Source organism: Diceros bicornis, chromosome 9 (genome assembly GCF_020826845.1).
Source record: "Diceros bicornis minor isolate mBicDic1 chromosome 9, mDicBic1.mat.cur, whole genome shotgun sequence".
NCBI classification, from domain to species: domain Eukaryota; kingdom Metazoa; phylum Chordata; class Mammalia; order Perissodactyla; family Rhinocerotidae; genus Diceros; species Diceros bicornis.
In genome coordinates this window covers 33622243-33641001 of record NC_080748.1, presented here as the reverse complement: position 1 = coordinate 33641001, position 18759 = coordinate 33622243, and the positions used below count along the sequence as shown (strand labels likewise).

The window sequence follows — 18759 nt, the reverse complement described above, 5'->3', positions numbered from 1 at the left end:
AACATAAGCTCTCTTCTAAAACTGATTGAGAACAAAAAATATGTGTTTGAAGACTTGATCAGTTATTTCAATACTGATTACTGAATTTATTATCCAGAGAGATTTCTCTCTGGATTACATTTGAATCTACATTTAACTAGAATCAATAGAAAGAGAAAATAAAGTGTAGAAAATAGACAGCCCCACCAATATTTAGGTATTCAGCAGTATGCAAATAAACTTAAAGAATGAGGGTCAAGGTTCCTATAATAAAAAAGTAATCCTTTCCACCTCTAATCAAATAACTTGTGTTTTTATTGGGTGCCTGTTGAAGATTAATTTCTCAGCAATGGGGCCTATTAATGTGACATATCACGATCTTTAAGGTGCTTAAAGCCTATGATACAATCCTCAGAAACCCAGAAAAATGACTGGCTACTACCAACAACCAGTGTTATATAAATACAATATCAGATTTTTTAACAGAAAGACTTTTAAGGAGAAAAACCAATAACAAAGGACTATTTATGGGCTACTTTATAAAAAATAGGTAGCAGTAACAGTCCCCTTTTACCAAACAAAATAGCCTAACCAGTGTATCAGAGGTTTGATGTTTCCTTATAATCAGAGAACAACACATAAATTCACACAACATTTTAAAACTATTTTGACTGGACTATGGAAGCAGCACAATCCAGTCAAAACAATGTGGGCATCCATCCACAGTTAGTGGTTCCAGCAGAATTGGGAACTTCCATTAATGCTTTTAAAAGTCTCATTTACACAATGAAACCACCATGATTTAAAAATACACGCCAGTGAGAATGGAGAGGTTAAACATATAAAAGAAGCCAGTCAGTTTCAAAAGAAGAATTTGCTCCTTTAAATCATGAAAGCCTTTACATTAAATTCTTCTCCTGAGACACTCAAGCACACTGCAGTAAACTCAGATAACCCAAATGCCCCTCAGGAAAATTCTAGCATAATAGTGACAGACAATATAGTGGTTATTAGCACTGTCCCAACATCAACATGATATTTTACTGAGTAGTCTTAATGTCTGAAATTAGGAATAAGAGAGTACTTACACTATTAAAAATTACTTAATGATTCTATTTTAAGGTTTGTTTTTTTTTTCCCTAATGTGTTAGTCAATGTAACACAAGTTTAATAGTAGTTTGTGTCAGAGCTTTTGTATTCAACTATGGGTATCTCAGCACCTATACTAGTTTAATTATTCTAAAGTAGGCTATAAATGGTAAATGATCATCTCAAAAGATTAAGATGCTTCGTCCCATGGGAGCCAAATTAAATATAACGTGAATAAACAGAGAGCTGGAGAGCATGCTTCAGTTTTCTGGCTTAAATTTATGCCATCTATCCAGAAAAATTGGATACCGTGTGGGTGTAAATATGCATACATATATGCATACACACACAATATCCAATATGTAGCAGCTGGCATCCCTCACACACACACTACAACCCAATAATATAAAGATTGGAAAGTTAATATAGATTCCAAAACCATATTTACTATTGCTACAGTGTTTTCCTAAAACATTGTGAAAGCTTTATAAGTAATTGTTTTACCCAAGAATGTTTATTTAATTAGCCATTTATACCTCCTGTGTTCAGTCTGGGAGGTCTGGGTTCTTTCTTCTTCCTGTTGCTGTCGCTTAAATTCCAGTAATTCACTCTAGGAACAAAATATAGTTTTCAATAACATGGTTGTACAGAAGACACCGAAATCGATCACATATTTAACCTTAGCCAGCACAATATGTCATTTCTGAAACTTTTATTTAAGTACCATTTCCATGTGAAATTACTGTCTTATATAACTAGGTAGCAAAAATAATTGTGCCTTAGTCAAACAATAGGTCTGTGAGTGTAAAATTGGGAGATTAAAAAGCCAATGTGCATGGTGAAGATATTAGACCAGTAGGTACAACACACACCGAGGAAAACACAACGCGAGTCAAACTCACCTGTGTCTTAACAAAGAAAAACAAATCAAATTAGTTCCTCAAGGAATGTCACACAATAACATTTCTTGGTATTTCTCTAGCATTTCTTTCCCAATAAATTTGTAACAACTTAAAAATAAATATTGGACTCAATTCTGTAGTGCAATTCTGTTAGTACAACATCCTCCATCCTGGAGAATAATCACTCACCTATTATCATCTAGTTACTTCTAATACTAGCAAGACTTTGGACTCCCTGGAGGGGATACTTTGCTTCAAACAGATCATGTTCCTACAACTAAATCTCTAGCTTCTGACATTCTGATTACCATCTTGGAAGAGGCAACTCAGCTTCCACGCTCAGTTACTCTGTTTACAGTATTAAACCAAAGAACTAGGTGCCAGGATTTCTCTAATACTCAACGGCCTACCTTCAGGCAGACTGAGTTTTAACCCCATTTCAAAGAGAGAAAAGCAGTGGGAAGAGAACTATCAGGCCCACAATAAGTTAGTGTCTGAGACAGAGACTTTTTGATAGAGAAAATACTGTCAAGTCTTGATAAACACATACCAACACATGCATTTTTTTAACCCCAAGACTCCCTTGATGAAAAGTATTAAAAAATTCAAAGTTCAGATTGATATATATATATGTATATATATACACACATTTTTTTAACTATCTAAGGCCTTCCAACATTCCATAGTCTCCAAAATAGGACTACTTTCTTATACTGTGATATTCCAAATACATTACTCATAAATCTCTAAAGTACATTATTTAATTCTAACTCCTATCTAACACCAACAAAAGAAAAATTAGAGAGTTTCCTAAATAATTGAACGATATCCATTCAACAAGCAGTTACTAAGCACCTAGACGCCAAGCCTTGTGCCAGAGACCCACTTTTCTACAATAGCATGAAGTCTTTTATTTCATTTTTTGTCACTATATGTACGTAGTTTTCAAAGTCTACTAAGTAACAGTACTACTTATTAGTACTACCAATAGAAGAAGCTCCAGTCCTCTCCCTTATCCCGCCAATCACTTTCAACTCCTATGTGTGGTTTCATCTGTTAATTATCTCCTTAACAGCATGCATAATCCATTTCTTCATTTTTTAAAAATCTGTATTATCTTTTGGCTTCCTACTACGGAAAAAGATTTATGCCTCTATTACTACCTCCATCCCAATCCCAACTCCCCTCTTTCCAGTACATCACCATCCTCATTCCTCATCCTTACAACTTTTTTTTTACCTGTCAATGTGGTGGGAGACGGGCTCTAGGGTTCTTACACCTCGTCACTTAGGCTCCCAATTCATCCTCCTCTTCTCAACCCTAGCCTTTAGAGGTACCAGTGCCTCCAATTCCAGACTTGCATTGGGACTGCTTCAACTTGGCATCTTACTGCTTCTTGCAAGTGAGTTCTGGATTTTCCCACGCTACTTTCCACTTTCCAAAATTTTGCTGATATCTTTTCTTTGCTGCAGTCTCCTGGCCTGTTCTTTTGTTCTTACTGGTTTATGCCTTTTTAAAAAAATTTTTTCCTTTATTGTCTTTTAGTGGGATTTGGGGAAAGAGGGACTGAAGACAAACGAAATGTTTTGAAAATGCAATGTTTAACCAGAAGACCTCAACATTTTTAAACAAAAATTTTACCAGAATTCTGTTACTTGATCCTCATAACAATTTTCAAAGACAGACAGTTAAATAAAGTATTATTTGATGAATGAATGAGTGAATGAATGAGCATTATTGTGCTTGTTTTACAGATGAAGAAACAGAATCAGAGACTTAGTTTAAGTAACTTGTCAAGAGCTACATGACTCACGAGCAGCAAAATAAAGACTAGAGCTTAGATTTTCTTGTATATGATCTTCTACAAGATGCATCCAAAATAGGCAGTTAAGATTAAGGAAGTTTAACTTGTCTGTAGTTCATCATACTCAAGTATAAACAGCCACGTCCAGAACTATAGGACCCATTTACACTCAAAGTTCTAGCAGAAGATATCTAACTGAAGCTCAAACCTAAATCCCTCTTGTCATAGGATGCTAATTCTTCTCATATACATCAACCAGTTTCTTCAAGGAGCAACTTCTGATATCTAGCCCATCCTCAGTTTAATAACATGAATTCTGAACAAACTAAATTTCATCAGTTCTGGCCACGAGATAAAGATTTTCAAAACTATAAAACATATATTATGTATATATATGCCTATTATTACATATTTCTTTAAAATAATTTTTAAGATAATTTTTTCAGCCTTGCCAAAATGATCCTGAAGTTTATCTGGAAAAAAATAAATATGCAATCATAGCCATGAAAAAAAAAAGACAAGAAATGAGGGAGAACCAACTTCACCAACTATTAAGACATATCATGAAACTATAGTAACTAAAACAATTCAATTGAGTCCAGGAAAAGACCTAATCCATGGAAACAAGGCTTACCATAAAGTTGTGCTAAATCCGCACAGGAAACAGAGTTCAATGAATGATAATGGACTAGCCAACTACTGTGAGAAAGATTAAAACTAGATCCTTTATTTTTTATATCAAAATAAGTATTATAGAGGTCTAACATTTGAACCTAAAAGGTGGAACCACAGAAGTTTTCAAAGGAGGCATGGTACATTTATTTATAAACTTGGAATGAGGAAGGTCCCAAAATCAGAGGAAAATTGATTATTTGGCTAAATAGAAATTCAAAGCTTCCATTGGGAAAAAATGCCATAAACAAACTAAAAAAACCAAAAAATCCTTAAATTTTTATGACACACATAAGCTAATTCAATTATTCTTTCATTCATTTACTCAACAATATCTGAGTGCTTATTATGAGTCAGGCTTTGATCTAGGTGATAAGAATACCATAATGAACAAGACAGACGAGATACTCGCTCCTTAAGAGTTTATATTCTAGAAAAAAGGAAACCCATAGACAAGAAAGAAAAACATCTGCTCGTAATCCTACGCAGAAGATTAAACATGTTGATGTGAGGTTCAATGGCTCAGTTACTCTTTTAGATCGAGGCACAAGGAAGGCCTGAGAAGGTGGCTAAAGACCTCATATAAACCAATAAGGAAACAATGACTAACAGAAAAAGGTCCAAGGATAGGAAGAAGAAGTTCGCAGATTGCCTTTAAGTTTGAAATAGTCATCATCTTCACACATAATCAAAGAAACAGAAATCAGAACAATGAAATAAAATTTTTCTCCCATCACACTGGCAAAAACTAGAAAAGTTGAATAGAGAATCAGGTACATTGAAGCACTTCAGTGGAATGCCTAAATTAGAGAAAACTAATTTAGTTTTTGGAGGACAGTTTAGCAACAACCATCAACGTGTAAAATGTACACATCCTTTACAGAAATGTTCAAAGATATAAGTATAAGGATAGTCACAGTTGTATTACTGAAACACTAGAAGTTCAAAAGAAAGTCTTAATGCCCATTAATAAGGAACTGGCCCAATAAGGTAGACCATCCACACAATGGAATCCTACCCAACAGTTATCAGGAATAAGGTAGACGGGGGAGGGGGAAGCACCTAAGATATCTCTAAAATACATTAAGTGATAAAAGACAGGTTCAGAGCAGTTCTCCTGGGAATGTTCCATAGATAGATAGAAAAAATACACATATATCCATCTCAACTTTAATATGCTGGCGTATATCATTTAAAACGTTTTTATGGAAAAACACTAAAATGTTCACTGTAATTATCACTGGGGAGAGAATCATGGAGTGTAGATGGACAGAAGAAGGAGGCTTTAACATCATATACAGTGTTTTTGAAGCATGTGTATATATTACTTCCTCATACCGTCAACAGAGGTTTATCTATGTGGGACACCATTTCCAGTTCCTTTATTTAAAAATCCCAATAAATATATAGTTTTTAATACTTAAAGATGTAAAAGAGCAAAATACTACATTAGGAAGCCAAGAACTGTTAGGGAGGAAGAAAACAGGATGGGAGGAGAATAATATGTATCATCCTATTACAGAGGCCAGGACAGCGGAGAGGAGGAAACAGAGCAGGAGGGAAGTGGGGACGGGGAGCTGATGAGGCATCACCATGCAAGAACATCGCTCCAGATGGCAGAAGGGAAGGATCTGGCATTGCCGCACTCAGGATTATTATTCTGTAACTAGCAAAGCATATTTACTAGGGAAAGGCTGGTTTTCCTTGGGTACTGCGAAGGATCATTTCAACTAATTAATTTGTTCTGCTGAACTGACAGCCACTGCGGATGCGTCTGCATGCCTTATAAGCATATTCTTGGTTCATTTACTGGGTTCTCACACAGAAATGCAATACTTAATTGGACGGCTACAAAATAAGTCGTTCTTGTCCCAAGGACTCAGCTTTGGACATGAAGAAAATCAAAACACTCTAAGCAGGGGGGACATGACACACAGCATCTGAGACACTGTCAAGTCCTGTCCCACTCAATATATATTTGTTAAGCACCAACCTTTTCCAGACACCTGGATTCATGCTGAAGGTATAGGTACAAAGAAGACACAGCTCCACCCTGAGGGAAATCACAGTATAATGAGGGTAACAGACCCAGAAACAACCATGACACAAAGCAGAAAAAAATGCATTGCTGCACACAAGTTCAAGCAACACGACATGGGAATACGAAGGAAGGGATGCAAACAAGAGAAACAAGGAGCAAACGTTCTTGGGTGGGGTTCGACATTTTAAGTGCATCCATGAAGGCTCCCAGAGGAAAGGGAGCATGTCTTCTCACTGCTCTACACAACTCCCTGCATTCAGACAGAGCTCCATACAAAGAGGGTATCTAAGTAATATGACAAAGAAAATATCACTTGGAGATGCCAAGAGAACTTCCTGGAGCCATTGGCCAAGTGGTGTATGGTACATAAGGACGACACTGCAAATGGTACTACAGCCTGTGCCCCCCTCCCAGGGCTGCTCTCGCCAGGGGACGGGCTGTGGAGCTATGGGCAGACACCAAGGATTTCTGCTGTGGGCCAAGCTAACAGCAAGAAGTAAAGGGGTCGTCATTTCCTGCTAGAGGTTGTAGAAATCACTTTTCTGTGCTCCAATTTACCAAAGGGTCAACTATACGACAGACAGGTGTGTGCAAAGCCGGACACTTGAGAAACCTGATGAGGCTAGAACGAAAGGCACGCTCCAAGGCAAGGCTGTAGTTCAGTAATTCAAGACTAGAATTGGGTCATTTTAAAATAATGTCTGAATCCCAAGGAGGCATGTTCCAACATGGTTCAGCTTGACTGCTTTATGTAAACATTAGAGTGACATCACCCAGGCAGGACAAACTTCTCCCAGGGGAGGGTATTCTCTCAACTCGAGGCAAAGAATAGCAGAAGCAGGAGCGTTGATGCCACAGAAGTTAAAGAATCCCTTCCTGTGAATGGTTTTTTTGTTTTTGGTGAGGAAGATTTGGCCCTGAGCTAATATCTGTTGCCAATCTTCCTCTGTTTTTGCTTGAGGAAGATTGTTGCTGAGTTAACATCTGCACCAATCTTCCTCTATTGTGTATGTGGGACGCCACCAGAGCATGGCTTGATGAGCGGTGTATAGGTCTCTGCCTGGGATCCGAACCCGCAAACCCCTGGCCGCTGAAGAGGAGTGCGCAAACTTAACAACTATGCCACGGGTCACCCCCCTGAATGTTTTTTAATATAGGAGAAGAGCTGTGGGAGGAGGGGAAACAATTTAGAGAAGTCCGGTTCTGTGGTTCCCCACAGTAATATCTTTGCCCAGAAGGACAAAGATGGCCTTGACTATGAGAAAAAGTGAAACTACCTCAAAAAATTAAGAGGAGACCAACCAAATCAAAGGAAGTAAATACTAATGGGTAAAGTAGAGGAGTCAAAAAAATAGCGTTAATCATGTATACTCCCCTTTTACTAGTTATTGTTAGTTCTACCATTTTTATATCAAAAGAAATGGACTTTCAGCTACAATAATCATTGAATCACATGGCTCTCTATCTCCACCCAGAAATATTTCCTATCAACTTTCTTCTAACTTTTAAAAAATATTTTTTCTCATGAAAGTCATTTATTCACCATGGAAAACATAGGAAGTACAGAAACTATAAAGGGAAACATAATGATCACTCATAAAAAACTCTCCCCTCAGAGATTAGTTCCTTTAACACGTCAGTATATTTCCCTCATTTCTTGACTTATACACATAGGTTATAAGTCCTTGTCATCTCAGGTCACATTTGCAGGCTCACCATGTGTCAGGCATTAGGGTAAACTCTCCACATGCTTTGTCTCATTTAATCCTAGAAACAATGTCATGAGGTAAAAAACATCACTATTATACATAACAGATGAGGCTGAGAGAGATGAAGTCATTTGCATGAAGTCCAAGAAGAGGAGGGTAGGTTTCAAAACTCACCCACATCCTATTTTATAATCTTTATTATTTTTCATACAGGTAAACATATTCCTATGTCATTAAAACATGGTAGTAATTGATGTATGATATGCCAGACTTCAAAATCTTCAAATCCTCTATCACTGAACAAACTGTTTCAAACTTTCCATTAATATCATTTTAAAAAAAAACAACCTTGTACATATATCTTGTGTGCATCTCTGATTATTTCCTCAGAATAGATGTATACCTTTTAGATCTAATATTTTCACATTTGGGAAACTCTTTAGAATTTGATATTGTCAAAGAGCCCTTCAGTTCACCTCCCATCAGCAGCAGGACAAGGGAGTTGGAAGGATTTTTTAATAACACACAAATTATCCATATTTTTGTAAAGCTTCTTATTTAATCTTGTGATTATTCTCCCAGTTGAAATGTAGAAAGAGTTTTTCAAGCTACCTCAAATTCCACTGAAATTTTTATTGGGATTGCACTAACCTCACAAATTAACTTGGATAGAACTGTAGTTATTACAATATTGAATTTTACCACTCAGGAGCATCATCCATCTCTGCTTTATTCAAATTGACACATGGATCACAGGAAAGTTTTGGGGTTTTTTTTTTTTTTAGGGATTGAGCTTTTTTTTTTTTTTTCCAGAGTTGCTTGATAAGATCTTTTTATCCCATTACATTTTTTAATTAATTTTTGCTGATATTTGAGAAAGTTGTTGATTCTCATATATATTTTATAACCAACTCTCTCTTATTTAACTCCATCTGTTCTAATCATTTTTCAGTTGATTCTGTTGGGTTATACAGGCAAATTGTTCTCATCCATAAATAATAACTTATTTCCAATAACTAGAAAAGCTCCTTTTTTATTTTTATTTTCGTCTTACCAAGTTGGCTAAAACAATTCCCGAACCTTGTTCCGTGCTATATTAAGAGTTTTTAGTTAAAAAAAAACTCTGGGGGGCAATTTCCATCAAATCACTTTGAGAAGCATTAGGTTAGAATTTCCAGAACAATACCTGTTAGTGGTAAGGGTTGCCGACATCCTTATGTTGTTCACTGTTCTAATGTTACACCACTCAGTATAATGTTAGTTATTGGTTTGTAAGACTATACGTACGTTATGAAAATTTTTTTATTTCTAGTTCACTCTAGTTTCTTTTTTAAATTAATAGTAGTAGAGGTTAAAATTTATTAATGCCTTTTTCTGCAGATAAAGAAGTGGTCAAATGCTTTTTTTCATGACCTATCTATCCTATTGCAGTGATAAGATATAAAAAGCTATAATATATAACTAGTCATCTTTACATTCCTAACATAAGCTTTACTTTGCCTCAGTAAATTATTGAGAGAAAAATCCCATTAACTAGAATTTTCTTTCAGATGTTAATCTCTTTAAGTTTCTGTGTGTATGTGTGTGTGTGTGTGCATGCACACACTCCCTTTATCAGGTTCTGACATCATGGGGATAACAGTTAAAGAACATTAGTTTTAAATTATTTCATCTTTTTCTTTGCTCTGAAACAATTTGTAAAGCATAGGAAAGAAATCTGTTTCTTGAAAATTCGAATGATTTTGCCTAAAAAATGATCCAAGTTTAGCTTGTTGGGGAAAGTAACTCTCAGAAATCACTTTAGAAATCACTTGCAGGGCCGGCCCCACGGCTTAGCGGTTAAGTGCGCGCGCTCTGCTGCTGGCAGCCTGGGTTCAGATCCCAGGCGCGCACTGACGCACTGCTTCTCCGGCCATGCTGAGGCCGCGTCCCACATGCAGCAACTAGAAGGATGTGCAACTATGACATATGACTATCTACTGGGGCTTTGGGGAAATAAATAAATAAAATTAAAAAAAAAAAGATATCACTTGCATTTTCATTTGTCTTTATGTATTTTAATTCTTTGAGTCACTTTAGAGTTTTACATTTTCCTATAAAATCATTCACTTAATCCACATATTCGATTTATTAGCATAGTATTATCTATAGTAATATAAACTTAATCTTTTCTAAATCTATGGTTCTAGCCCCTCATTTCTAATGTTGTATATTTATGTTTTTACTAATCTCTTCTTGATTAGACTTATCAGAAATTTGTTCATTTTGTTGACCTTATCAAAGAACAACCTGTTGGATTTTTATAACAGCTGTTTATTGAAGTTTTATTATTAATTTCTGTTCTTATCTTAATTACTTCCTTCAGTATCATTTATTGTTCTTGCTCCAAATTCTTGGATTGGATGTTTATTTCTTTTTTTAGTACTGATTGGATTTAAAAGTTATGATTTTTCTTTCTCTGAGTATAACGTCTCAGAGTACAGCTTTGCATGCATTCCCTAAAAAGTGCCTTCACCATAATTTTTTATGTATTCTATAATAATTTTCTGTCACCCAGTAATTTAAGTATTTTCTTATTTTTTGGTTTGTTTTTACTTTCTAAATGACTATATAAAATCGATAACCGCACAAAGTCAGTAAGTGCACTCACCCTATCAGAAATTTTTTAAAATTCCTGAAAGGTAGAAAGGAGATAGAATAAATTATACAGAGAAACAAATGTGCAGGATAAACTGGAGCAGAGTTAGCAATGCTTCTGAAGGAGCTTCAAGAGGGAATACTAGGGTGGTCTTGAAGATGATGAGCTGGAGAACTGCACTGAGAGCAGCCTGGCAGTGGGCTCTTTCCCCTCCCCCACTTATATTACACAATAGGCAGCCTAGGCATTGACATGGCCCACTGGGTAAATAGTATATGGAGGAGGGGTGTTTGGGCTCAAAGAAACAGGACAGTGTCCCAGGTACCTACTGACTATAGGAGAACAAGAGGCTACCCACACCCAGAAGAAAAGCTCCTGCATAGTTCACTTGGTAGCATGCCCAAAGAAACATGAGAAAATAACCAAGAATCACCAAACATTCGAGAAAGAAAACCATGGGAGATAAAACTTAATATGGAAAGAAAAAAATACTGTTAAAACAGTAAATAGAAAACCTTAATGTTTGTATAATTACCATCAGCGAAGAGATCAGAAAGAATACATCACTTATAAAATAGAATATTGCTACGAAAAAGTCAGTCAGCAATTTTGGTAATTAAACAAATTCAATACATGTGCCAAATAAACAGAATGGAAACTTATGAAATAATTTAGCGAGCAGGATTATCTAGCTAAAGGTTTCTCCCAGGGTGTAATGAAAAAGGCCAAAGAGAGAAGAAGTATAAGAAAAACAAGAGATATAGAGAACAGATGTCAAATTTCCAAAATCTATTTGATACACATCCCAGAAATGAAGAGAAGAGACAATATAGGGGAAGAAATATAAAAGGAAAATAGAAATTTCCCTAAACTGAAGTGAGACACATATTTTGAGATTAAATGGGCCAACCAAAGGCCAAACAAGATTAAAAACAAAAATGCTGAAATATCTTATGACAGGAAGGGGAGAAGAGAAGAAAAGTAAATAAATGGAACAGAGAAAATTCAAAGAGGCAAGAAAATAAAGAATAGAAAACATAGTTAAAAAGTAAATTATGTAACAAGAATATGTGCAAATATACTAGTAATCACAGTAAGTGGGAATATATTAAATTTACCCATTAAAAGAGACTATGAAACTGGGTAAAAGAAAAATCAGTCATTTTTGTTACTAGAAACCTAATTTAAGCCAAGTGACATAGAGAGGTTAAAATTAGGTGATGGAAAAAGAAATTGCCACATAAACTTTAACAAAAAAGCTGGCAAGAAAATATTAGAATCAGACAAAATAGATAAGAAATCAAGCTGAGGGCCGGCCCCATGGCTTAGCGGTTAAGTGCGTGCGCTCCGCTGCTGGCAGCCCGGGGTTTGGATCCCGGGCTCGCACCGACGCACCGCTTCTCCGGCCATGCTGAGGCCGCGTCCCACATACAGCAACTAGAAGGATGTGCAGCTATGACATACAACTATCTACTGTGGCTTTGAGGGAAAAAATAAATACGTAAAAATTAAAAAACAAAAAAATCAAGCTGAAACATCATTAAATAAGAAGAGTCGTATTCGTCATATTGATAAAAATCTGTACTGACAGGCAGGCTTCCCATAAGTCCCATTGGTTGGAACTACTTCCCGTGTCCATGGTTGAACCAATCACGTCAAGGAAAATGGAACTCCCATGAAGAGTTAGACCATTTGGGATTGGATCGCTGGGACTGGGGTGTGTGTCTGCCTTCTCTGAAACACAGGCCATGCTAATTAGGATGGACACCTGAACTAAAAAACAGGGTTTTAGGAGAGAAGTAGGCAATCAACAATACTGGATACAACATTCTGAAGTTATCACAACACACAATTTATTTCTTTTGCAGCATTAATTACTACAAAGTGATTAATCACTGTAAAACAAAAAGTGCAATGCTTTATTTCTTTGTCTCCTTTTAATTGCCTATCTCCTCCATTAAAAAGTAAACTTCAGAAGGGCAGGGGTCCTGTCTATCCTGTTCTTAATTGAAGCTCTATCATCTCCCACAAGGTTCAGCATGTAACAGGAACTCAGTATATGTTTGTTGATAGAATGAATGAATGGATGAACGAATGAGTGAATGAATGAAGGAATACTGGGATAGATTACTCTGAGATAGATCAACCAAAATAATACAGTAAAAAAAAAAAAAAAAAGAAAAAGCCATAAAAGGAAAGCTTTAAAGTGGTGTTAATGTTACATAGTTACAAGGAGACAGGGATTGCAAAAAGATCCCTGAATTGAATGTTCAGAAGGGATTTTACCTTGAGAGAGCAGTTTCATTAACAGCATTTGTGAATATAAACTAGAACATAAAGAATTAGGATGAAGTGCGTAATAAAGATGTAATTACAGTAAGATTAAAAAAAAAAGACAAAGGTAATTCGCTAGAAGCAGAAAAGGTGATATCTCAGATAGCAGAATCAAGGAAGGGGTTATTTGGTTTATTTTAAAATGGCAAAAGAGTGAGAGAGAGCATATTTGTTGACAAAAGAAGTAGTTAATGGAAAAGAACATATTGAAGGTATAGGGGAAAAAGGGAATTATAAATAAATTTTTTGAAGAAAAGAGAACTGAATCAAACATAAAATATTGAGAGTTAACCTTAGAAAGAACCTACTGTCCCCAGAGACCAGAATAATGGATGAATGTGGAAGTCAGAGACACACGGAGCAAAACAAATGTGCTGTCACCTCAATTTAACCTAGATGATCTACTTATGAATTACTCCACGGTAGGTATTCAACATATTTGTTGAATGAATAGAATGAACAAACACATAAACAGATGCAATGATATAAATGTATTTTTTTCTGTATCTCCTTACCATAAACATGATCCTTCTTGTTTTCTTAAACTAAATCTTTGAAGTGATAAGGAATGACAGACTCTACCAATTAGGGACAGCCTTCAGTGGACATTTTCCAACAAGAGATTGAACAAAAAGGGAGAGAAGCAAAAACAAGGTAGAATACATGGTAAGTTTTCTTATGTATTCTACTGTTATTGAAATCCCTAAGCACGGAATTATCTGTACGCTAAAGTTATTCATTTTACTGAAAGCTACAGTAAGTAAAGGGAAATAATTTATGCAAAAGATTATATAATAAAAATATGTTCAATCAATAACCAGAAAATATGTATGTATCAACACTTGTCTCACTCCAGAAGAAAAACAAGATTAAGAAATAAAAAGCTTAAGTTTCACTGTTTAAAATAACTGCTCAACCTGAAAATTAAATCCCAGATCTGATTTTTTAATCGTTGAGCATTCTCTTTGTGAAATGTTCTACTTTTAATGGTTTTCACATTCCAAATATATACACCAAACTTTATAAAACACTATTTAAAATTCACTGGAAGTTATTTTAAAATAAATCATATCTACGCTGACTTACACATTCTCCTCTGTATCTAAACAGGACTTGGTATTAAGTTACAAGATCACAGAAACAGATTATCACTTTCATGTCATTTGATGGACATTATTGAAAATACAACAGAGTGTACACCAGATTTAGCTTCTACTTGCTAATTACTAGGATCTTACTACAAAATTTCTTACTTAATTGTGGATTTCAATCTCATGAAGCCTTTGTCAAAAGAAAAGGATATTTGTTTTTTTAAAAAAAACTCCACTGGTTAAAAATGTTTCATGATTTCTTCATTGCTTATGTAATAGCTTAACTAAATTTACAACTTACATTACTTCTTTCAATGATTTAATTACTACCTACTATGTACAAAACAGTTGAGTGACACAGTCATTTATACCATACGCTGGGTGAAACTAGGAATGAGCAAGGGGTTGACCACTGCTAGGACGAGGGAGCACTCAAAACGTCAAATTATAGCAACAACAATTAGTACATATAGTCCATTTCACAATGTGATTTTTACACAAAATTGCTATAATAAATTACTTTGTGCAGCAAAGATAGACGGAAAAAAAAACAAACTAAACAAAATCAAGGAAATCAAAATGGGACTCGGAATTCAAGTTAATTGTATAATTGAAAAAATAGATTTGAGAGATAAGAGATGACAGGTTGTAACCACCAATATGGCGAGAAGAAAAGTTGGAAAATAAGAATGATGAGGCAGATAATGGCCTCCAACTAGCTGGATAATTTATTTTGCTTTTTTAAAGGCTCTGGAATGAAATGGCACCTTGGAGCTAATCACTGATCTGCATCATTCTCATCCCAGGCTGAGGAGTTTCTGGCCCAATTTGAGCCTACGTGTCACAGGCAAGAATGACCATCAAGTCACAACACTGAATGTTTTCAGTCACCATACCAGAAATTTCATATTCTAATAAGGACTACCCCATCAGCACTTTAGGAGGCTCTGTATTCATTTCACTGATTTCTGTTGCTTAAAACACTTGAAATGCCTCACATATTTGTATCAATCTGTAGTGTACTTTTATATTTCATTATATGTCTATTTTTAGGTGAATATTTAAGCCAGTTTCATAACTTTGTTTTATATCTTTGGTTTAAAAGTGGCAGTGATTGGTTATGTTTTATTTTGTAATTCAGAAGTTCTCAAGTGTTCTATCACCTTCTCCATGAACTGCTGGCACCAACTATGGCAGACCCACTATAGACCCCTATAAGGCTACGTACCATGTGAGTTTTGACCAGAAGGAGCCACCACCCCGCCATATTCTTAAAACACACCCACATCTCACCTTTTATCTTTAACGCTTGTGTCATTTTTTCAGGATTTTCATGTACATAAATATTTCTATTCAGAAACCCTTCAAAATTATCTAGTACCACAAGCAAATAATTCGCAATGACTAATAGGGTCTTGTGAATACCTTCTGATGTTGTTCCTCCTTCATCTTTTGGAACTTTTTATTTTCTTCTTCCTTTAGAGACTCCTTATAAGCCCGGCTTCTGGCCTGTAAAGGTATAGGAAAAAAAGTCATAGGAAAAAGCGTCACCACAATATAGTGTATGCCTACCATGGGACTGGTTCTAATAACTCAACCTCAGTACTAAGCATTCAGTAAGCTCTCCACACACACTTGCTTATTGAGTGATTTATGCATATGTCTGAAGATGTCCCTTGGGATATATAAGAAGACTAGTATAAGCACAATCATCCAGCACATTTTAAATGATGATCTAAATGTTTGTTTAATTAAACTTTAAAAATATCCCTTCAGAGATAATCAACAGGTTTATTCTTTCTAGTGAGAAAGATCTGAAATAGAGGAAAGTTAAATATATTTTTCAAGAATATTCCAACTAATTAGTCAATATCAGAGACAAGTAAAGACTGACTTTAGAAGCATTGACATGTCCACTGTTCATTAATGGTATCCTATTAAATAGCCTGTCAACCGGTGATGGATAACATATAATTCCAGAGATGCATTTCTTTCTAAGTCTTTGCACCTAATCTGTACCTGAAGCTTGTTTCTGTTTCTGAGAGGGAAAACAAAGCCTGTTCAGGAGCACAGGAATCATCATTTCCAGCCGAATTAGGACCTCAAGCGGGAAGCCCTAGGAGAGGCAGCACACCCAACAGGATGTCCTTCAGTCCCACTGACCCACCATGTAAGAGTCCAACACACTGGCAGAGTGACCACGTATTCCAGAATTTACGAGATTTCAAGTTTTCTGTCTGTTCATTTGTCATACACTTTCTCTCCCTCACCCTGATTTGTAGCCCAGCCTCTGTAAGGCAGAGAGGCCAGCCTGATAAGCTAATGTGCAGGAAATTCCATTGTTCCCATAAAACTACCAGCAGCACCATGGCAGTAGGCTACATATTTCAGGCCTAGTTCTTTGGACTAATAATCTAGAAAGCTTATGTAGGCTGGCCCCTGCTTTTCCCCTGCTATAATTTTTCTCAAGCACTTCTTAATTCATTCCCCCATTTCTGTCACTATAAAACCCATATTCCATCAAATAACAAGCAGCACTTGTCAGAGAGGGAGAGAGGCTTTTGGAATTGTATCATCTATAACACTACTAATTAGAAAAGCGGAGCTCCAGATGTGTTCAGAAAGCCTTTGTATATTGAAACCCTGCTACATTAGACAGGCAACTCATCCAATGACTTTCTCTTATCTATATCCTAAATACGAGGGGACTGTGATAAGACACAGAAGGTGGGCAGTGGTTCTCCAGTGACCCCTTCTTTTTATATTAGTGAAGGCTAGTCTTCATCATGAATATTCCACATAAGACCTGAAAGAAGGGAAGGATGACAGGGGCCCCATCCTCTATTCAATAGATTAAAAGGAGGAGTAGACTATTTAGTCAAAGCAGACATGATGACTTGAGCAATGAGTCTAAATTCTATTTGTATACCTTCCTTTTAAACTTAACCACTTTGTTTTTCTTAAATCAGAATATGGATCCTAGTTTTTGACTCAGAAAAAAAAATGATTATTAGACACACAAAATTTAAAAGGCGACAGAAACTGGGAAGTCATATGGCATCTTAACTATGAAGAGTTCCAAGTTACTTGCAATACCAGTGCTTGCTTACCCAGCTGTGATCCCTGGGCAGGACAGGAAGTTTCTGTTCAAAAATAATAGGGGGAGAAAACCTTTTGATCACTACTTTTCTTAGTTCTAAATCCCTGAAATTTATAAATCATTGTATTCACACAATTTTTCTATTGTTAAGTACTAATTTAATATACTATTAGTGCTAAATTTGTTATTCAACTAAAATACACATTTTTACTTATCCTCCCCCAAAAGCTACGCTTACTATATATTCATTCAATAAACAATATTTAAGCCTCCTATGCGCAAGCACTGTGGTAAGACATGATCCCAGATCTCAAGTGCTTATAGCCTAGCATGGAAGTCAGAGAAGAAGATTAACGATTTTAGTACCGAATGATAGGTATTGTGATAGGAGAAGCTCAAAAGAAGGACATTTAATTAAACTGGATCAAGGACACCTTCTCAAAGTGGGTGACATTAGCTTGTGTTTTAAAGAGTGAGTAGGAATCAGACTAACTAGGGGGAAAGGCATTGTGTGAACAAATGAAAACCAGCATTGTATTACTTTGCTGGGGCTGCCATGACAAAGTACCACAGACTGGGTGGTTTAAACAACAGACATTTATCATCTCACAGTTCTGGGGGCCAGAAGTCCAAAATCAAGGTGTCTGCAAGGCTGCATCCTTCTGAGGCCTGTGAGGGAAGGATCTAAGCTTCTCTCCCTGGCTTGTAGATGGCTGACTTCTCCCTATGTCAATTCACATCATCTTCCCTGTATGTGTCTCTATGTCCAAATGTCCCCTTTTTACAAGGACACCTTTCCTATTGGATTAGAGCCCATTCTAATGATCTCATTTTAGCTTGATTATTGACTTGAAAGACCTTATCTCCAAATACGGTTGTATTCTGAAGTACGGGAGGTTAGGACGTCAACATATGAATTTTGGGGGTCACAACTCAACCCACGACAAGCATTAAGTTCCCATTTCAGGATGGTGGAGTGAAGATGTTTCTGCTCCATTCTTCTCTCAAAAATCACCCTAAACAGAGGAGAAAATGAAACAAACACAAACTACCTTCAAAAACTAAGAGAAATCTATATTCTCAGATGAAAATCTATGAAGACAAAGTAGATGAGGAAATGGTAAGTGAGTAAGAGAGGAAAAGAGCAAACCTAAAGATTTTCTGGTAAGCAAAGAGAGGACACCTACAAGGAGCCAATTTTCTCCACAGAGCAACACGAGGGCCCAGGAAATGGATGCACTAGCTATTGGGGAAGACAGATGGGTGACAGGAAGGTGTCTATGCCCGCTCCCACCCTGAAAATTCAGGTGCTAATCTTTCAACCCTGACAGGAAACCAAAAGTGTATTCTCAGGATAAACTAAACCAGGCACTCCTAGCACAGAAGGCAGCAGTGGTCAA

The 18759-nt window shown here is 36.2% G+C and overlaps 1 protein-coding gene across 1 annotated transcript in view; it reads right to left on the bottom strand.

Annotated features, from left to right (window-relative positions):
- The window catches only part of EPSTI1 (epithelial stromal interaction 1), a 92238-nt gene that overhangs the window by 10470 nt on the left and 63009 nt on the right, over nucleotides 1-18759 (bottom strand). The window contains exons 8-9 of the mRNA XM_058548230.1: nucleotides 15685-15768; nucleotides 1605-1678 (exon numbers count right to left, since the gene is read on the bottom strand). Of these exons, the coding sequence (XP_058404213.1) occupies nucleotides 1605-1678; nucleotides 15685-15768 (158 nt within the window). The remainder of the gene's footprint in view (nucleotides 1-1604; nucleotides 1679-15684; nucleotides 15769-18759) is intronic.